Genomic DNA, 21,017 nt, shown 5'->3' on the forward strand with positions numbered 1-21,017 from the left:
CGCTTAAAACAAAGGAAAGTCAACTAGTACACTATACCCAGGACTTAAGCCTTTTTGCCAAAGTGACCTTCAGCTTTAACCAAGTGGCAACCTCCAGAACTGAAATATGAAGCGAGTACCAATAACTGCAGTTCCTTGAATAGCCACTTGAGGCTGGCTCCAAGAGCCCATGTTAAAATGCCAAACCTTTTGGAGAATTTACAGTGCAAATATTGGACATATAATATGGCTTTCTGTGAAGTTATTCTACTAACAGACCATAGCAGAGGGACAGATGGTGGTGTTTTGGATTAACTAGCGACCCTGTTAGCATTAAATGCAGAGCTGTCGAGCTCTGGAAGAGAGGGGCATGGGCAGAGCCCAGAGCTTCTGAAGTTGAGAAGAGCACAAAGTTTGTTTGTTAAATGTTTAGTTAAACACACAATAAAGAGACAACACACCATACTTGTGTAAAATTTGGTATCCACTTTTATTGTGGTTTATGATTTTCCTAAAATGTGCACCATTGGCACACACCATAAATTAAAACACAAAATGATTGTTAACAGCAGCCAGTGCAACTTTCTGGCTTCATCCTAGGCCTATTTCATAGTGACACAAATCAGTGCAGTGCTGGTATCTGTCTCCCCCTAGATGACAACTAAAAGAAAACCAAAAGTTATGCCAGAAATGATTGTACTTCACAGGAATTGGCTTACCTCAACCTTAAAAGGCACAGCAGCCTGAGTAAATCAGAAATGTCCTCTTATTGTCACCTCTAAATCTTTAAAAGCTGAAATAATGCTTTACATTCAAGATACATTCCTTTCTACAGATATCACACATCTAATACCAAAAGTATTTTGTTCGACCAGACCCAGGAGCTCTGGAAATGCATCACTTGCTGTAAGAAGGCCATCAACACAAAACAAAACTAGAAAAAGAGAGGCAACTACGACAAGGCTTACAACTGACAGGGCTAATTCACAATGTTACCTCGACATTTCAATCTCTACCCACCATCCTGTCAAAAAACACACATACACACACACACATCAATACTCACAATCATCTACTAAGTCAACAAGCTACAGAGTGCCAGATGAGGGGCATCCCAAGGTGCTTTAAGGGGGATTGCACGGCATATCCTGTCTTTGTAAATGTCACTGACAGTAAACAATGATAAGACACATGAAGGGTTGATTTTTAAAACAAAACAGAGAGCACACATTTAAGGCAAAGCAATGGAAAGGCAAACAAAAACAGGTCCACATTAACAAAAGCAGCGTCAAAGGAAAAAAACTACAGTAAAGACAACAAGACCCTAATCAAATGAAATATCTTCAAATATCTTCTAAGCTGAAATGACACCATTTTATCTCATGGCGCTGTAGACATGAATGGGGACCTCACAGCCTATCTTTGTTCAGGAAAGATATTTTCTGTGCTTTGATGGTTGCATTGCATAAAAAGAGGCCTGTGTTTCTGTGACATTCATGGCCACGGGTTAAAAAAACAGTAACTTCACTTCATGTTATCACTGGATTTTCTGACAAACAATGATGCCAGGACAAATTTCCTGCATTTTCTCCATTGATATACATATTGCACATGACGTCTTGAAAGGGGAAGTAAATTACACTAGTGACATGCATCTAATTACCATAAAAAACACAAAGTCAAACAGACTATTAGTCATACAAAAGTGAAATTACTTTGCAGTAATATTTTGCTACGTGTACAGCTCTCCTTATTCTTCATCTAGCTAGATTTGGCACGTTGTCCTACGGTAAAAGGCAAAGACTTTCCAAAGCCCAAATGAGGTCCTGACCTAATCAATGCACTGTAGGAGCATCAACATCTGCCTGCATCCCAAAACACCCTCCAAACATCTGCATAACATCACCTTGGCTACCTGTTTGAACAGCGAGGACAGTTTCGGCTAAAAAGGTGCAGTTACATTTAGGCAGGAGCAACTATCCTATCACAGGGTTGCTCAGTTGGTTTCGTAAGTAGACAGCAGGGCCGCGTCCACCGGCTCCATGCAGGAGGGGCAGGTGAAGGAGCGCATCAGCCAGGGGTCAATGCAGTCTACGTGGTAGATGTGAAGGCAGGGCAAGAACCGAATGGGATCGCTGTACTCGAAATCCATCATGCAGATCACACACCTGGAGGGGAGAGACAGTGAGTCCTTAAAATTTAAGTATAAAGATAATGTTTGTAAAATAAGTTCAGGCCAATCTGTGTTACATTTTCAAACACACATACTATTGTAGAATATACAGCACAAAAAACAACAACATTTCTACGAGAATTAATAAAATGTAACATATGAAATGATCCTACTGTAATCACCCAAAGGTTCATTCAACAGCTTTATTTTAAAATGGCACTAAAATGAACCCAGTCCATTGTGTTCCATCAAAACAAGATGCAAAACTTAAAAAAGAAAGAAAGAAAGAAAAAGAGGAACAAAAACATTAAACCAACAGGCTGATGAGTTTTTCCTATTTTATACTCACTCTTTCACTTTCTTGTTGGAGGGGTCGGAGCCCGGGTCGAAGATGCCTCTGGGCAAGTGCTGGATGAGACCGATTCGCTGGGCGATGCGAATCTGCTCCTCCTCGGTCAGCTGGTAAGCCAGACGACTCTCACCTGGGGTGGGATGGTACACTGGCAGTGGCTGGGTACGCTCCTGGAAAAGAAGAAACAGAAGACAACTATGAAGCAAGTCCTCCTGGAGGGGAGGCTCCAGATATGACTATTATTCTCTTTGCATTAGAGCCTGACAGATACTGGATGTCTGAGGCTGAAACTGTTATCATATTCATCAAACAGAAAAGTAATTTGAAGGACAGCAGATGCTGCACTGCTACTGCACTTCTGTCAACACCAGGAGAATGGCAATCTGACAAGTAATAATAAATAATATACAGTAAAAGGACTGTTGTTTAAAAGGTCCAGTGTGTAGGATTTAGGAGGATCTATTGGCACCTGAAACAAAGAACCGTTGTGTTTTTCTCACTTTAGAACAAACCTTTATATCTACAGAGAGAGTAGGTCCGCTTTCACACAGTCAGCCACGTTTCTAGCCCAAAAAGGACAAACCAAATATCTGCTCTAGAGAGGGCCAAATAATGAATTCCTTAAGGTTTGTTACAATCTACCACCAACAACATTAGATGCCACTAACTCCTACACACTGAAACGTTAAGTCTGGGTATTTGAGCCACAATAATTGATTAATCAGTAAGGTAATTAATTAATTTAATTCTTTGATCCGAGCTTCTTAAATGTGAATATTTTTTTATTTCTTTGTGACAGTGAACTGAACATCTTTGGGTGGTAGACAAAACAAGACATTTGAGGAAGTCATTTTGGGCTTTTGGGTGAACATTTTTCACTATTTTCTGTCATTTTGTACTGAAAACTACTATTCAATGATCCAAGAAATTAATCTACATCTAGGATAGGATTACCTGGACTTTTTGGATCTCCTGACATTTTAAATATAGCTTATATTAATGTCTGCTGTTATGAAAGTGCAGCACAGTGTGACCATGTCTCTGCCAGCTGTTGCTCAGATTTACAAGTCCCAAACTGAATGAATATCATCTTCCAGGGCTTCTGCTATTTCGCAGTGAAGATGTCTACAACAATACTGAGAGCTAACAGTATGACAGATGTTATAAAAAAACAAACAATAAAAGGATTAGTTGGCATATTAAAACTACTGGAGTGTATTTAACTCGAGCCCCAGCAGCTCACCTGGTAGGGCGGGGGAGGCTCTCCGGGCAGGCTGCCCCCCTCGGACTCGTTCAGCAGCGACAGGTCATCCGCACCATGTGAAAACAGACAGTTCCCCATTGAACTGAGACCACCATGAGAGTGTCTACTTCGTTCAGAGGGTGGCAGACACTCAGCAAGCGTCAGCAGGAGCTAAGCTAACAAGCTATCGTTTGGACGGTTTAGCTTCACGTTATCTTAGCTAGTTAGCTGATAGTTTGTTGTCATTCCGTGGAGAGCGTGACGACCTTCTGCCGACGGAATAAAAGTCCACTGCTGAGTTATAATATGGCTGTAAAACAACTGGTGACACAGATTATTACCGTCACAACGACGTGTTTTGTGTGTGTCTGCTTTCAGGCTGGCTTCTTGTGTTTACTAAGAACACAAACCGGAAGATCGTCATTGGGAAGTTTGCAAAACACCACACTTCCGCTTCCGTATGCTCATCAGACTTTCAGAATAAAAGCAGAGTTGTTGTTTTTTTGTTTTTGTTTTACATTTAAATGATTTTCACTTTTAGGTCCTATACAAAAGTCATGTACTTATATTGTCCCATAGTATTTATACAAAATACATACAGCATAATATAAAAATCATAGGAAACTGTCAAAGAAAGCCAGAGATGCAGGTTAAATTAGAGCCATTCTGCTTCACTAATTTTAAAGTATTTGAAGAAAATGCTCCTTTAGTCTCCATATCATGTGGAGCTGTAAACTGAAGGGATATTTTTATTTATCTATTTTATTATTGGCTTTGGTTTGCAGATGGTTAAGGATCAGGATATCCCTACACTTAACTGAGCTCGGTGACTTTTCAACAAGAAATGTTAACATTCACTTATTATGAAGGCCTGTTCAGTAATCCCTCCACCCACATACAGTAGCAGGACACCACAGATTTCTACTCACTGTCAAAAAAGAAAAAAGAAAAAAACAAGATTTGCAATATGGCCAGCATGGGTGCTGTCAAATATCTCTTTGATAGTTAAATCACAAATTGTGTGACAAAAAAACTCCCCTTGATGTGCACTTTACTAACATTCACACTGTCATTTAATCTGTCACTCACAATATTCCTATTGACCAACATCATACAGTTTATGGTTCAATTTGAGGGCCTGTTTCTTATTATTTTTACCCAGTTCACAGCAACACATGACATGAAAGCCTGAGGATAAAGCTGAGTATAATCTAACCTTCACATATTTAAGTGTGAGGGAGTTTTCCCAATATTATTATTATTATTAGTAGTAGTAGTAGTAGTATTTTGACAGACAGACAGACAGACAGATTGTTTTATATTGTGCCTTTACAAGGAAATTTGCCTCCATACAGGACACATCTTCCCACATATCCCACATAAACCCACAAACACAGTATGGCTACCTTTTAGGTAGGTGTCTTTTTTAGCTACAGATAAGGTTATATTGGTGCTAGAGCATGGGGAAAGGAAGCTTTTGTTTTGTTCCGTTGCATGTAATGCAGTTTTTTTTCCCAGGAGAAAAATAAAATGACGTCTCTGACACTGACGCTTTAATTCTGAAGGTCATTTCCGGATGTAGTGATGTGGTTGCTGCCGTCATGAGCTGTCATGCGGAGCATCACAGTCAGAGACCGTTGGAAAGGATGTAAGCTGTGGTCAACCAGTTATTACTGTTTATTTTGTTTTTGTACGTTGTCGGTGGAGGAAGCTCACTTGTTTTTTTGCGTGTTTTTAGTAATCTGTGTTTGTTCTTTTGGTTCCGTTTCCGTCCCTTGCTGGTTTTTGAGTTAAGAGAGACCTTTGGAGTCAGAAATGGTAAGATAAAGAGCAGCGCATGGTCTCAGCAGTGGAAACTTACAGTTCAGTCAAAGAATGTCATGAATCTCACTGTAATATAATATAAACATATAATATGTAATATGTAATTTATATGTAATATAAATAACCCTGTAGAGCACCACAGAAAACCTTTACTGCTATTATACTTGCCATAGCTAACTTGCTAATTGCTGTAGTGTTGAATGGAGTGGGTGTGTTTTTATTTTTCACCTCTTGGCGGCTCTAAAATCACACATTTCCAAATCCTACACGAGCCAGTGAAGAAGTAGTGGGGCCTTAGATATACTGAGGTCATGAGGTCAGAGTCCCTCAGTGCAACTACAGTATCAGGGAAATGTCTGAGCCACCAGCCAAACTCTGTTCTGAGTATTTAAAAACAAAAAGAAAGAAATAATTTGTAATGTGTCCCTGCATTATGATTGGTTGGTGCATAATTCTTTTCATTTTTAATTTAATTTATTTCAGTAACCTTGTATAGAAATGTGTATCTACACATGAATACAGCACAGCAGTCTAATAGGGCTGGGCAATATATACCAGATTGTTATTGTGATATGAGACTATAGTAGAGTAGAGAAGAGTAAAGCTTTACTGTCCCTGTGGGGCAATAGTCAACAAGACCTATATCACTCACACTGTCACCATAGATCATTGAGTTATAGTTTGTTTAAAATCTCAGCAGCTGATGTAATTAAAGGACGATCTGTGTCTGTTTGTGCTGCCCTTAGGGAGACTGAAGTCCTGATGGAAGCATCAGGGTCCAAAAATGTAGTCTTTGTCTTGCGATGGCCCTCACTTCATGATGATGCTGAAGGTCATTAGACTACAGATATATCGTCTTAGATTTTGGACATCGTTTTATTGTGATACAGCCTAAGTTTTGGCTTTTCCTGGTCTGTACTCACTTAGTCATTGTATCCATGTTACTGATGATTGTTTATCAAAAATCTAATGTGTTAATATTCTGTGAAAGCACTAATAATCTTCCATAGTCATCCTCCAATACTATCTAGATATGTTTGCCCTCATTGCTCTGACCCCTTCACACCCCGTAGCACCACGTTTGCAAAGAACAAGAGATTGAAGAGTATCAGGTATCTGTCCGGGGACAAAAGTCACGGTCTGCAGTTTGATGCTGGGGTGCTCCATTTATTTTTGATTTGTTTCATTTTTTTTTGCTTTTTATGCCTTTTTTTTTTTCAAGAAAAAATGTAATAAGTCAGCCAATATTATCGGCCGATATTTGCCTCTCACAGATGTATCGTATCGGCAGACATGTTGTCAGATATGTGCCGATGTAAAAACTCTTCTTTTTTTACAGAACATAATGCAGAAAAAGATGCTCGGGGTAGTTTATAAGTGTAAGATTCCCAGTGAAGTTTACTGTTTCAGTGCACTGATGTCAAGTTTATTGTTCAACTGTAAAATCTCCTGCCTCATTACATACATGTGTTTGTCAGAAGTGTTTGATAACCACATTTGAGAGATCATTGCAAAAAAATTTGCATTTATGTATATATTCTGTGTATAAAAGAATATTGGTTGCTATAGCGATATCCAAATTGCTTTACTCTCAAATAATGGTATCGGCCCTAAAAGTCCAGTTTTGGTCACACTCGAGTAATCAGCCTTAAAAACCTAGCAGCATTTTTAATACAAATCTAATTGCAGAGTGTAAAACTTCTCCTTATGTTGACATTAATTCCTTGAATTTCAAGAAATATCACAGAGAATCTTTGTATAGCCTCAGCCCTGACACATGTTTCAATCAGAACAGTCACTTTCAGAGTAGTGGATTAGGGCCCAGCTTTGACACAAAGTGGGACTTTGTCTTTTCCCTGATGTCAGTCTTCATGTGTTTAGGAAACAACTTCTGCACCACCACCACCACCACCACCTCCTCCATGCTGTGAGAAGCAGCCTAGTAGGATAACTCCTCGGCCGTCCCCTGCACATGCTGCACTGCCATTTAATCGTAGCCCTCCTGTCCAAGAGACAAGTCCTCCACCAGAGGCTCTGCAGGTAAGTGTGTCCTGTCTGTCCAATCTGGAGTTATGTTGGTGTGAGACTTTCTAAAAGATCTTACTGAGAAATCTCCAACATCCAGGACGCACCAGCTACACCACCGCCCCCAGCAGAAAATGGAACTGAGTTTCCAGTGTCAGAAGGGCCAGAAGACAATCCGTATGATAGTGGAGAGAAATCCGGTCCAGTGCAGGAAACTGAGCCTGCAACACAGACATCTCCTGGTCCACAGGTAGATTAAACAGATGCTCTTTTTCACTTTGCATATCACGTAAAACATCAGAAATAACTGTTTATTTTCTTTCTGTCTCAAGATAACAGAGCAGCGAGTTGAAGAAGTGGTTCAGATGGACCAGGTTGCAGAGGACTGATCGCCCTGAAGCACTTTAGTTACTTTAAATCAAAGATCAATTACCAGTGCTTGAAAATGGTGTTTTGAACTGTAGTGAGACACTTTAACAAGGTACACCCAAGTGAGCACATTGCTTTATATACAGGCCAAAAACTTTTGATAATTTTTCAGTCTTCAGTCTTCAGTCATCATGATCATCATCATCATCATCATCATCATTTGTTACAGCCGAATTGATCAGTTAGAGCTTTGCTTTTTTCATACATACTCTAGCCATATACTTTATAGTGCCTTTGACCAAACTGAGCTTAAAATAGATATTTTAGTGATTTAAAATTTTAGTGATGTACCTTCTGACCTGTTGTTGTTGCCACTGTTTGACTTTATATATAACTTTGAAAAGCAGGGACACATTTACCAGACAGGGAAATGTTTTGGCTGACCTGTACTCAGGACTTAAAGTCATGATATCTGCACCTCTGCGGCTTCAATTCAAAGCCTTCTGTTTTAATCTGTTCCCTATTTTTTTTAATTATGTGCAGTACTAAATTGTGGTATGCCTTTATTTAAATATATTATTTAAGCTTAGAGTACTTAAATTTAATGTATGATTACATTTGATTGTGTTTATTTAAATGCACATTTTGAGTGTTTTTGTCACTTCTCAAAATGATTCGAAAAATTAAACTCGAGCCTGCTTTGCACACTCTGTTTCTTTGCGTTACAGCTTAAAGGAAAGTTTGTATAGATCTGTTGTTATGTTAAAAATATGTAAATATAAGATGTAACTAAAAGTCTACAGCAATGCCCGCAGCTCTGTTAGGCCGTACTTCTTAGGCAGGACGGTGCTTTGAGCTACGTGCTTAAACATCAGCATGCTAACATGCTGATGTGGAGCAGGTATATAAATGTTTACCTGAGTTTAATTCGGTAGCATTCTAACATTTGCAAATACGCACAATGGCTGCTAAGTATCGGTCATAAACCAAATTGCTGGACAGATTAAAATTTTAATGTGATGATGGCACTAAATTAAAAGTCACTGGATCACCAAAGTTATTAAAGTTCATCCTCTGGGAACCATGACTCTGTTTACCAAATTTCAGAAATCCTTCCAATACTTGTTGAGACATTTTCTCACAGAACCAAAAACGTGAAGTTGAAACGACTTCATTTTCACTGGACAGGTGAAACGTTTGACCTGCTGGTGGTTCTACATGAAAATTTAGGAGGATCATCATCAGTAGTATTCATCCTCGGTCTAAAGGTGAAAAATACAAAAATTGTTCAGATATTTTGGACCAAAGCCATGGACTGACAGAGACAGCTGGAGACTTTATGTTTTTGGGTTGTCCGTCTGCCCATTCTTGTGAACGCTGTATTTTAGGAACGCCTTGAGGGAGTTTCTTCAAATTTGGCAAAAACGTCACTTGAACTCAAGAATGAGCAGATTAGATTTTGGTGCTCAGAAGTCACTGTGACTGCAAATTACATTTCAGATAAAATTATGAAGTGACGATATTTTAGATCCAAAAGGTCAAAGGTCAACTTCACCGCGACATCATAATGTTCTGCAAAAATCCTTTCTCTTGCCATTATTCAACGCCATAACTCAGGAGCAGAAGGGGAGACAGTGACCATATTGGACATTTGGTTGGATACTGAATTGGTGACACTGATCGTGGATGCACGTTGTAGAGATCTTCTGTGCTGCTTGGTTGAACATGTGAGTGAAGCATTTACGTTGTAGAATTCACAGCTCCTTAGTGTTCCATCAGAATCAGCTTTATTGGCCAAACGTGTGAACACATACAAATAATCTGACCATTTTTTTGTTTCTCTCAATGAACTTACACACTAATAGACACACAGCTGTTTTCCACCACAAGCTCTGTAGCAAATGAAACTCTCTATCAGATCTGTGGAAATAGTCTCAAAGTAAAGACAGCATGTTTCTCACTGGAAATTATTCACTTGAATCAGACATGACAATATACTGATAACTTCCAATTTGCCAGAAAATACACTTAATACCCTTTATTAAATTGTTTCAGTCTTTACTACATACACATTATCTAGACAGACATGGATGTAAACTGCAACTTTGAAATGATATCATTTTTATTTAGTTATTCTTTGAAAAACTACTCTAGTAACACAGATACATGTCCTCTTACCCCTGTGTATATGATCCAGGTTCACTTAGGATGAAGAGCTGAAAACAGCACATAGACAGCACCAACTTTCAAGATGAGAGCTCAAACAGGATCTGATGTGATCAGAATGATTTATAAAATAATTATACACACTTAAAGAGTTACATGAAGACAAGTAGCCGATTCTTTGAGCCACCAGTTTATAGAAAGAAAGACATGGCACAGCAAGAAGGTACAGTCAAGAACATCCTTTTTATTCAATCAGGTGCTGCTCTTCTCAAACTGTGTTTTTCTTCTTATGGAAAAGAAACTGTAATTAACACATGCATTTCACCTAGAGCTCTGGGGGTGTTCTCACAAAGAAGTGGTGCTGCACTGAGGGCGTAGACGGAGGCGTAGAAGAGCTGGGAGTCAGGGGGCCTAGGGTGCTGCCTTATTACACCAATAACCATACACGCTTAAGAAGATAAAGAACAAAATGAACAACAGAACAAAAGACACGGAGCAGTCCAGCATGAGGTGGTAAGAGGAGAAAAAATGGAGGGACTTCCCTGAATCCTCACAAATCGGAGAGATCAGGTTCATGCTGGCTTTTTAGTCTATCTGGTTGGTGTGTTGTAAATGGCTAATACTGCTGAGGGTTTCACTGTGTGAGACCCGCCATGAACAATAATACTTCACTTTGAGAGATTTGAGTGAATGTGGGATATGTCCTGGAAATGCAACCCCCCTCTTTCAGCCTCGTGCAGGACAAGTCCGGTTATAAGGTGCTTGTAGCTTTCATTTACAGTCCAAGGCTTCCTCAAAGAGAGCCTAAACGACAGCATACCCCGACAGCAAAAAGAAATCCAAATTAAAAGGAAACAAAAAAAGTGGGTGGGTGGTGGGGGAATAAAACAAAGCCAAAAATAAATAGCTATAACAAGAAGAGCAAACTCTTTTCCTAGTCAAAGCAGCCCCTTTACAACATCCCAAAGCAGTTCATCCAGCCCTCTCGACCCCGTCAATCTTCTCCGTAAAAACCTCTTCAACCCCAAACCCCTGAACCCCTGTCGTCCCTTCCTAACCCACCCAAGGACACCCCCAAAAGCCCGTCAGCGTAATTTGTTCACTTACATTAGCTGTTGAATGGAGAAGCTGAAGAAGATGGGTATGGTAATACAATGTGAAGCATACAGACAAGAATAACATGTGAGCTAACTGCATTCTGCTCAGACAAAAAGTTTCTCGGCAATTTTTTTTTCACCCTCCCAACAGCGGAGAGGGCAGGAGAGAGAGAGAGAGAGAGAGAGCTAGAGAGAGAGAGAGATAGAGAGAGAGATAGATAGACAGAGAGTGACGGACACACAGTTACAGACTACTCCAGTGTCTAAGAGAAAACAGACAGTGGAGACAGAGGGGAAGAAGAAAAAAGCAAGAGCTGAACGAGAACAAGTTTTTTTGCCTTTTCGAAAAGTTTTTTTTTGTCATCATTTATCAATAAAAAGTAAAGAACTAATTCACACCAGTTTCCTTTTGTACTATATATATATATATGTATATATATACGGCTTTGAAAAGGAAGAGAGGATATAGGGGAGGTACAATGGAGGGGATTCATTTCGAAGGCGGAGGGAAAAACAAAGTTGTCCCTGAGCGCTGAATAGGCAACAAACTTTTGCCTCCTCGTGGCACTCAGGGGCAACCTGCTACCTCGAGCCGTTTCGAAAAAAAGGGGGGCGATCTGGATTACAAAATGGAGTCTGTGAACAAAAGGCACTTTTAAGGGACAACCTTTAACTGCTGGGAAACTATACACTACAGCACAAGCACTATAAGAGTCATTTACAGAGGAGGGGGTGGAACAGGGGAGAGGCTCACCTTGCTGCCTGTTTCATAAATGGTTCATATTTTCGCCCCTTTTTCTACTTCTGTTATCTGTGCAGGAGGCAGAAGCTAATACTCTTTCCATTGCATGTGGGTCTCAACACAACCTGCTGAATCTGATCCAGCTCCAGAGTCGGAAACAAGTCGACATGATCATGGGAAGAAAAGATTTCTGGATGTGAAGAATCTCCCGCAGAACAGGGAGAAACTTGTTGTGTGTTTATGCCGTACGTGTGTGATAAAAATGAGTAAAATTGGGAGGGTTGTTTTGTTTGTTTGCTGGTGAGTTTCAGGCAGTGCGTGGGTAAGTTATCTGAAGGGTTTCTCTGGCTTGACGGTATGGGTTTGTTTGTTTGTTTTTCTAAAGGTTGAACCAAAATGCCTTTTGTGTCACAACCTTAAGGAATAGGAACCTCTCCCCCCCACTCAATACAAATAGAAGAAGAATAAAAATAGAGAGAGGAATAATGCTGTTTCCTTAATGGTCTGTTATTTTTGTTCATTACCATTCATTTACAATAATTCTGAATGTACTTTATAGTGTTAAAGCACCAGTTTTCATCTGATGATAGAGAATTTTTTTTCTCAAGTTGTGTAGAATTTTTTTTCCTTCAGCCCTCCCACATTTTTATAAACAACTGATTACACATAAAACATTAAAAAAGAGACAAAGGAAATAAAAACAAATAACCCCCAACTTACAAAGACTAGGATTTTTCATGGCCCTCTAGTTTAGAGTCCCGGAGCTTACGGACTTGAAACAAATACATTTTTTTTCTCTTTTCTCTTAGCTTTCTTAAAAATCTCTAACAGACAAACACAATGATCTACCCAATGCATTGCACGTGGCTCAATCGACACATATTTTTCAATAATAATACTTTCCATCAAAAAACAAACACTTTTTTTTTCTTCAAACCTACTGTCGATTTTTGACATGATCATCTAGATATCATAATGCTGCGCTGCAGATGGCGATGGCGTGTGTCGTTGCTCCGTACTGGTAACAGTGAGGTGATGTTACTGAAAACGGGTTGTGGGGGGGAGGGGGAGGTGAGAGTTCAGAAAATAACTAGACTGCCAACCAGCTTGTGTAGTAAAAGTTAAAAAGGAGCATATATCATAAATATATATGTATAAGATCTCTCTCTCTCTGTCTTTACAAAAAGGTTTGCAGTCCTCTATAAAGATCTGTCCTAGGCCAATGGTTTCCACATGCACCATCGCTACCATTCCCTGTAGCTTTAGCTTATATGTGGGAAGAGAACCTGAAGTCAAGTTTATTACTAATTGCATGAAGGGAATACAGAGGCACTTTCATATACTGTTATAGTCTTGATATATGGTTTTAGTACATAGAGCTAATGTTACTAGAGAGGCTGAGAACGGGGCCTCAGCCCTGTTTACTATCCCTGCAAAACAGAACCAACAGCTAGGCAGTCCAGTTATTTTGTGAGGTCGGCTTTTGTTGGATTGTGTCATGATGAAAATAATACCGAGAGCAATTTCAATGTGAACATTTACATAGAAAAAATATCTCAAATTAAAAAGACAAATCTTAAGTGAATGAAAAACCATTAACAAAGGCAGTTTGGAGAACCAAATATAAAGGCTTCCCTTTATAATTTTATGTCAGGTTGTTGGTGGTGTTAGTGTGCATTTTATGTGTGTGTCTGTGTCTGTGTGTGTGTGCGTGTGTCTGTGTGTAGTCCTCTGGGGTTTTCTGTGACCGGACTAGGGGATACAGGATAAAGCAATGCAATGCATGTGATGAGCTGTTGTTACTGTGCTGTCCATACGTGAGAGATTTGAGAAACTGCTATTACTGTTTCGCTGAAATTTGAGCGCGATACTGCAAACTAAAGAAAAAAGTGTTGTGGCATGCAAGAGAAGATTAAAACAATCCAAGTGAGACAAAAACCAAAACCAAATCTGGCCAAAAAAGAAAAAAAAAATCGCAAGAAAACACCTACAAACAAAATGAAAGCTAATAATATGAAGCTGATGCTGCGTGTGCATTACTGTAAATTAAAATCCATGTCTATGAATAATAACAAATGATATAATGAGTGGTTGTGTGACCGACTGTTCTGGAGAAGATGGTCTGTATGTGCTGTATGCAAGCGTGCATGTGTGTCTGAGAGTGTGTGCGTATGTGCGCTGCATGTTTCAGGGCCTAGACCTGAATGTTAGCACAGCCTCATCCCTGCAGCGGCAGCCAGCCTCGACTCACTTCTCTGATCGCTCATCTGACCATCGATGTGCAATACTGTTCATCCCTTATTAAAATTAATAGTGCATAGGTGAGGGGACGAACGAGCACATGTAGTTAGTGTTATGACTGTCTGTCGTGTGTTCACTCGCTTGTACTCGCCTCATGGCTATCACTTCTCCCACAGCAGGACGCCCTGATACTTTGACAGGTAAACAAAGACCAGCCACTTAGTGCATATATGTCACACCATCACATGGTGTCACCAATGATTGGCCAATCAGAAATGAAAAGAGGCTCAGGGCTGAGCGAACGAAGCGGAAGAGTGTGGCGACACGCAGGCGTGCGGCTGTGGTTACGGTCTGGACCCTGGGTAGCATGGAGCTGCAGGTGGGGTGGTGGTGGGTGGAAGGGGTGGGGGTTGTGGGTCAGGTGGGACCATGCACCTGGAGGATATGGAGGCGTGCAGTTTGGGTGGCAATCTTTTCAACTTGCACATCCGACGTCACCATTTACCACTACTTTTTTTTTTTGGATCTCCCAGCCAATGCATGGAGTTTCATTGTGGAGACAACAAAATGAAAAAAAAAAAAAAAAAATCATAAAAAAAGAAACAACAAATGTATAATTGGTCATTTGTCAGGTTGCCATATTGTGTTTCCTTTCTGACATTTCGTGGTGTGTGTGAGACAGTTCATCTTCCTTTTCCTCCTCCTTGCATTCTGAGCCTGTCCACTCAATCTCATTGAAGCCTCCTGCATAAAGGGGGGGACGAAAGTTCCTGCTCAAATTGTGTTGGATTGGGAGTCCTCTTCGGGTGGGGTGGGCGTGGGCGTGGGCGTGGGGTTAGGGGGGGGGTCTGTAGTAGTACTTTGAATAGTGTTGGCGAAAGAGAAAGACCTTTGAGTGTCAGCAGTCTGTTCTTAATCAGCGGTGATGTGTTTGTTTTTCAAATTTTCCAATTTTCATGACACAATTTTAGCTCTTGATTCAGAGAGGCCTTGTCAGAGGAACCAGGACTGTGGAGAGAAGAAAAGAAAAGAAATTAGTCTTTAATCGACATCAGCAGGTTTACATTTAAATTAAGTCTCGATTATCATCAGTTTTGAGCTGCAGCTTCCAGTGAGAAAGAATAAGAAGTGAAAAATAGAGCACATTACTACTAAGACACACACACACCCAAGTTATTGGTATGAATAAAGGAGGTAGAAGTGGTACACAACAGATGAAAAGGTGTGAAGTACGACAAAGAGCATGGTGTTCATCACTGGTTCTCATCTAGAGCTGCAACCATTAGACAGTCAATCAAATAATTAATTGCCAACTATTTTGATAATGGATTAAACATTTCAGTCATTTTTCAAGCAAACATTTCAAACATTTGCTGGTCCCAGCTTCTTAAATGTTACTGCTTTAATGAATGAAGAGTCTGTGGGTTTTGGACTGTTCGTTGGACAAAAGAAGCAATTTGAAGACGTCAATTTTGGCTCTGGAGATTGTGCAAAGCATTTTTCGCTTGACATTTTTTAACGATTAATTAATTAATCATGAAGATAATCGGCAGATTAATTACTATTGAAAATAACTACTAGTCGCAGCCCTTTTCCCAATTTTGGGTTCAGGACCCTGACAAAGCGTCACAAGATAAATCTGAAAAGTAAAAGTCTGATCAATACTACAAAATGTCACATTGCTTAAAGCTTTTTTCTAGCAAATTATTGGATAACTAGATGATAATGTTACATGTTTTACAACCAGTGGTCGATGCAAGCAGCAACCAAGCACCATGAGTAGAGGTTGCTTTGTTTTACAGGGTTTATAAGGGTTGGGAACAACATGTATAGATACTCCTTCCTCCACTAGGTGGCCACCTACTACTCATTTTCCTTCCTCACTTACAGTACTTGCTGAGCTCAGCTGTCCCATACAGTGTCGAAAAAGTTACAACCTCTATTTTACCACTTGCTGTTTTAAAGAGGGCTGACTTTGGCGTTTTACTCATTAAAAACACTTGTGTTATTTCAGAACTACAAACAGCATTTTTTTCTCTCAGCCCTGAACGGCTTTCCAATGAACGAACACGGGACTGTAACTGCTCTGTCATGCGCTACCAGTTTACATGTAAGGCGATCCTCCTAATAAGTCTCTGCTCTGTGGGCCTGAGTGGTCTCAGGCTACACTGTAAAGCTATTGAGGGCAGCTACACCGGGTATCCAGTTTCTCAGTTTGATAAGAGGGCAAAGTGAAGGCTTTGGCACAGGCGAAGCTCTTCTGGCTGCCACTGACATTCCACAGGCCTCGGCCCGGGGAGAGCAGCGAATCGCCCCACCTTTAACAGAACGAGAGAGAGTTTTAACCCCCCTCGACCTCCGTCTATCCTCCACCAACTCTGCCTCCCTCCTTCCTACCCATGATTCTTTGGTGTTAGTAGATAAACTCCTCCTCCTGGCTCTGACTTCCCTTAACCCCCTTCCTCTTTTCCTCTCCCTCTCTCACTCCAGCTCTCCCAGTGTAATCCTTGGCAGTGGAGAGTGACCCCCTCTCTCTAACCCCCCCTTCGAGTCCAAGTTCAACTGCCTATGACATCATGTCTGGTTGCTGCGGGCAACCAGACAGCCGGGACGTGACTGTGGAGTGCAGCGAGCTTCGACTAACTCCCTCTCTCTCTCTTTTTTCCCTCCGTTTCTCTCAGTCCCTCCTACTTTGTTCGTCCCCCTCTCTTCCTGCAAGGCTGAGGTCTCACCACCAGAGAGCTCCTCAGACCAGCTTTTCTCTGCTTCTTGTCCCAACAGCAGTGGGAAGACTCTCTCCCCTCTGTCTTGGCTAGTTGGCTAGCAGGCGGCGAGGCGGGCTGGCAGGGCCATCGTCTGAACCTCTCCATATGCCAGAGAACAGCAGGATAGGCAGAGACCTCTGTTACTCACTCTGGCTGGGTTTGTTACTGACCTACTAGGCTCGGCTAACTGGGAGCAGTTGAGACCAGTTGCCCAGGTTCTCGCTGTGCGTGCCGTAAACCCGGCAGAAACGTTCAAAGTGGACATTTTTCAATCATGTTTGATAAGCAATAGCAGGAGATAATAAGCGTTCTGAACAGATGTAAGCTGTTGTAAAAGCCCTGTTGTTTTTTAGGAGAGAAAATGAGGGGCAAGAGTTTTGGCACAGTGTTGAAGTGTATGTGCGTGTGTGTGCATACGCGCTCACACACATTTGGATGGTGTTTGGATGTCCCCTCAGTGCCAGGGCTACATCTGTGGGAGAGTGGTGCAGGTGGGGAGCTCGAAAATACTAGAGGGAGCAGCAGGAGGATAGAGGGAGAGAGAGAGGGAGGGTGGGCTGCTGATGCATGAGGGGAGGGGAGGGGAGGGAGCAGAGCAGCCGAGCAGAGCTGTGCCGAGGAGGAATGCAGATTGTTTCCATGTGTGGGGAGGACAGGAGAGCCGAGTTGGCTGCAGGCAGGTGCGGTTAGCCCCTAATGAGAAAAGTTGTGTTGGTGATGGAGGAGGCCCAAGACACTGCAGCCCAGTGGCAGAGCGCAGCCAAAGCTGAAACCACAATGTAGTTCACTACTGGCCTCACACGCTGCACTAATACACACTGTGGGGCCGAGCAGAGATAAATCAACACTGCTGGAGCTGAAACTAACTGGCACTGCTTACATTCACGGTGGGGAAACTACTGTGGTACAGACACTGTAAACCAATGCTGAAACTAAAGGCCTTGATACTTGGGCAACACTTTGTGTCAGTGTAGGTGGGCAAGTTTGCAAACAATTGATGGGAAATATCAAGTCGATGTGACATATTTGCTTCCCCTGGTTCATTAAAATATTCCTCTGCATGTCTTGTCAGAGATGGCAGTGTGTAAGATGTGGACAAGCACAACATTTTCACAAAGGACTTTCAGCATGAGGAGCTTAAAAACTGGATTTTATATGCGCATATTAAGGTTCAAAGTTTTGACAAAATAATCCCAACTCAAGGTCCACTTGGCTTTCAAACATATCACACAGGTGGCGTTTGCTCAGTTTTCATCAGTGATGGGATGTAACTAAGTACATTTACTTAAGACTATTTTAACTTACTTTCTTCTTCCACTCCACTACATTTTGAAAGCTAATATTGTACCTTTTTAGTCCGCTACTTAATTTGATAACTTTAGTCACTAGTTACTAATTAGTGCAACTTTGAAATACCTCATTTACTTAATTGGCAATCAGATAAAAACGAACAAAAAAAAAAAAATACAGATTCTGATAATCAGAAAAATGCTGAATATGGGATCCCACAATCGGCAAGGCCAATAATCAAGACTTTCACTTCACAAGTACTTTTCCTTTGGGTAAGTATTTTAACACAATATCCTTACTTTTACAACACTGGATTTCATGAACATGTATCTGTTGACAGGAAAGGCTCAACGTCTCCTCTTTATCGGAGCAACTGGATGTCGACAGATCCATCTCCATTTAAACTGAGTCAGTTCACTGATTAAGACTGTGGTTGAAAGCTGTGGAACAAGCTAGTAAGTGGACTTTGAGTTGGGGTTGTTTTTCCGAAATCATTAGCAAAATGATGCAGGTGACAGTTATGACCGACTACTGAAGTCATCTCAAAATATTAAAACTGTTGATCAACACTGGGCTGAATCACTAAGCATAGCAGAGTTGCCAATGCAGAGTCATTGTCAGAGCACTGCCTCTGTTTCACAGCCTTCACTCTGAATGACATGCTTGTCCCTTCAAACCAAAAGATGCCTACAGTAATGGAGCACTGCAAAGTATCATCTACTGTGCAGAGTCAGGCTTGCAGTGGCTGATGAGGGACAAGGAAGAAAAAGACATAAAACAGAGGACGAGGAGGAGGAGGAGGAGGGAGAGGTGGATGGGTGGATGTTAATTAAATGAGGGAGGTTGGCGGGGTACCTGAGTCTGCTGGGGGATATTCAGAAAGTTGTCCCGTGTTCCGATGCCGACAAACCGGTTGGGAGCTGTGGAGCCTGGCGTGGAGTATGCTATAAACAGAAAGAGACAAGTGTGTACATGCTTTTACACACACACATACACACTGAGCTCATAGAGTTTGATGCTCTCGTCATCATTATCGATATGTTTAAATATAATATTAACCTACTGCTAAGACTACAATTCACTGTCAGATGAATTACTGGGAGAAGACAGTAAGGGTCAGGGATACTGATGCCCTGTTAGTCACATGGATGATTTATTCATACTGTGGGCATGTTCATTGTTGTTTTCCTTCACTTAACCATTTAATCTGTGGTTTACAAGGGGGTGAACAGCCTGTAATGATTAGTGTTAACATGAAGAAGCTATTTCCCCCAAATATGGCTGCGCTGTTAGTCACAGACTCTCCTCAGCAGCCCCTGGCCTCAGTAGTAAGCCACCGTAATCATAGAAAACCACTGAGGATTCACTGTGGACTTAATAATAGGGTGACCAATGGAGGAACTGTATTCATCACAAGTGGTAGCCAATGCTCCATTTACGTTTAATTTGTTAAGAGGAGCATCTTGCCTCCAAAGTGACACCATTCAGTGATGCCAGAGGATCAAATTTAGGGCAGTTGTGCTCACTGGACTCCTGTGCTGTGCATGACTTGATTGAGGTTGAGGGGATGGGGGATGTGTGGGGGTGACAGTGACAGGGCTGGAAACTGATGTATGAGTGAGGGTGAGATTGTAACATATGCATGTGTGTGTGTGTGTGTTTCTGTGTGTGTGTGTGTGGCTGTGTGTGTGTGTGTGTGTGTGTGTGTGTGTGTGTGTGTGTGACTGTAATTACGATATCTTGAGAATCAGAGACAAAAGTAGAGGGGGTAAAAAAAAACAAAAATAAAAAAAAAAACAGTGATAACAGTCACCGGAAAGAGAAAAGAGACGGAAAGTACGATATTTATTTATATAGATATTCATATAAATAAATAATAAAAGTGACACGTTAATCTGAGAGAGTTGGAAGGGGAGGGGAGGAAAGGTTGATAGGACAGGAAGAGGAGAAAAAGTCAAAATAAAAGCAGGAGAAGGTGCCCCGGTTGCTCCGTCCAGTGCCCCCTCTTGGTGTGCCTCTCCCATGGCCCGACTCTTGCACCGCACCTGTCTGGGTGGAACCAACCAAAGCCTCACCGCTCCCTGATGACACTCCTCTCTCCCGCTCCCCCAGTATAGCACTAATTAGACAGGTTTGATTAGATTTTAACATTCATGTTTAGAGAGATTGGGTTGTTCTTGTTATACTGTGATTTCCATGTTTTTTGTTGTTCTCAATTTTTAATTGTTGTGAGATTTGTGTGAAAGTGGCGAGGGGATTGGGTGGGTAAAGTGGGGCATGATGTTTTTTTTGGAGTCCACGCCAACTGCCCTAATTTTGTTCCTTTAAAAAGAAAAAAGAGAAATAAAGGAAAAAAGAAACAAAGAAAGGAGGATATGAGAATATATCAAATAAAGAAAAGGAGAGGGCAAAAAAGAAATGAGAGAAGGGGGTAGATTGTATTGCCGCTTTCACAGACAGACATGCAAAGTCTGCATTGATCAAAGGCTTGCGGCTACAGAGGCAACGTGCACAGGGCCCTGCTCTGCTCTGCTCCCCCCAAACTACAAAACACATCAAAAAGAGGGGAGAGAGACTACACTGCCTCTTGTGGTGCTTGCAGGAAACCGAAAACCAGAGAAAGAGAGAGATGGAATAAAAAGATTTTGAAGAAAGAGAAGGTGTAGAGGAGCGAGGCTGAGGAGATTTGCAATGACATGAGGAGAGAAAAGAAGACTGAACTTCAGAGCAAGAGATACAGAAGAGCTTGAA

The 21,017-nt window shown here is 41.2% G+C and overlaps 2 protein-coding genes across 16 annotated transcripts in view; both read right to left on the minus strand.

Annotated features, from left to right (window-relative positions):
- Window positions 1–445: 445 nt before the first annotated feature.
- On the minus strand, window positions 446–4,159 carry rnf11a (ring finger protein 11a). Its single transcript, XM_073468316.1, has 3 exons — window positions 3,748–4,159; window positions 2,502–2,674; window positions 446–2,147 (listed from the first exon to the last, which is right to left on the minus strand). The coding sequence occupies exons 1-3, from the start codon at window positions 3,844–3,846 to the stop codon at window positions 1,976–1,978; spliced, it is 444 nt and encodes a 147-aa protein (XP_073324417.1). The 5' UTR covers window positions 3,847–4,159; the 3' UTR covers window positions 446–1,975.
- Window positions 4,160–12,456: 8,297 nt separating this feature from the next.
- Window positions 12,457–21,017, minus strand: part of nfixa (nuclear factor I/Xa) — a 112,427-nt gene continuing 103,866 nt past the window's right edge. For 13 of the 15 annotated variants that reach the window (XM_073468408.1, XM_073468368.1, XM_073468417.1 and 10 more), the window contains 2 exons: window positions 19,122–19,210; window positions 12,457–15,219 (listed from right to left, as the gene is read on the minus strand). In XM_073468408.1, the coding sequence (XP_073324509.1) occupies window positions 19,142–19,210 (69 nt within the window). In that variant the 3' untranslated portion in view covers window positions 12,457–15,219; window positions 19,122–19,141. The remainder of the gene's footprint in view (window positions 15,220–19,121; window positions 19,211–21,017) is intronic. The other 2 variants (XM_073468433.1, XM_073468401.1) reach the window with 2 other exon arrangements.

Source organism: Pagrus major, chromosome 1 (assembly GCF_040436345.1).
Source record: "Pagrus major chromosome 1, Pma_NU_1.0".
Lineage (NCBI taxonomy): Eukaryota > Metazoa > Chordata > Actinopteri > Spariformes > Sparidae > Pagrus > Pagrus major.

Coding starts and splice junctions, on each gene's coding strand:
- rnf11a (XM_073468316.1), bottom strand. CDS start 3,846: ATGGGGAACTGTCTGTTTTCACATGGTGCGGATGACCTGTCGCTGCTG. Junction 2,675..3,747: donor AGCCTCCCCCGCCCTACCAG/GTGAGCTGCTGG, acceptor CTTCTTTTCCAG/GAGCGTACCCAGCCACTGCC. Junction 2,148..2,501: donor TCCAACAAGAAAGTGAAAGA/GTGAGTATAAAA, acceptor TCTCCCCTCCAG/GTGTGTGATCTGCATGATGG.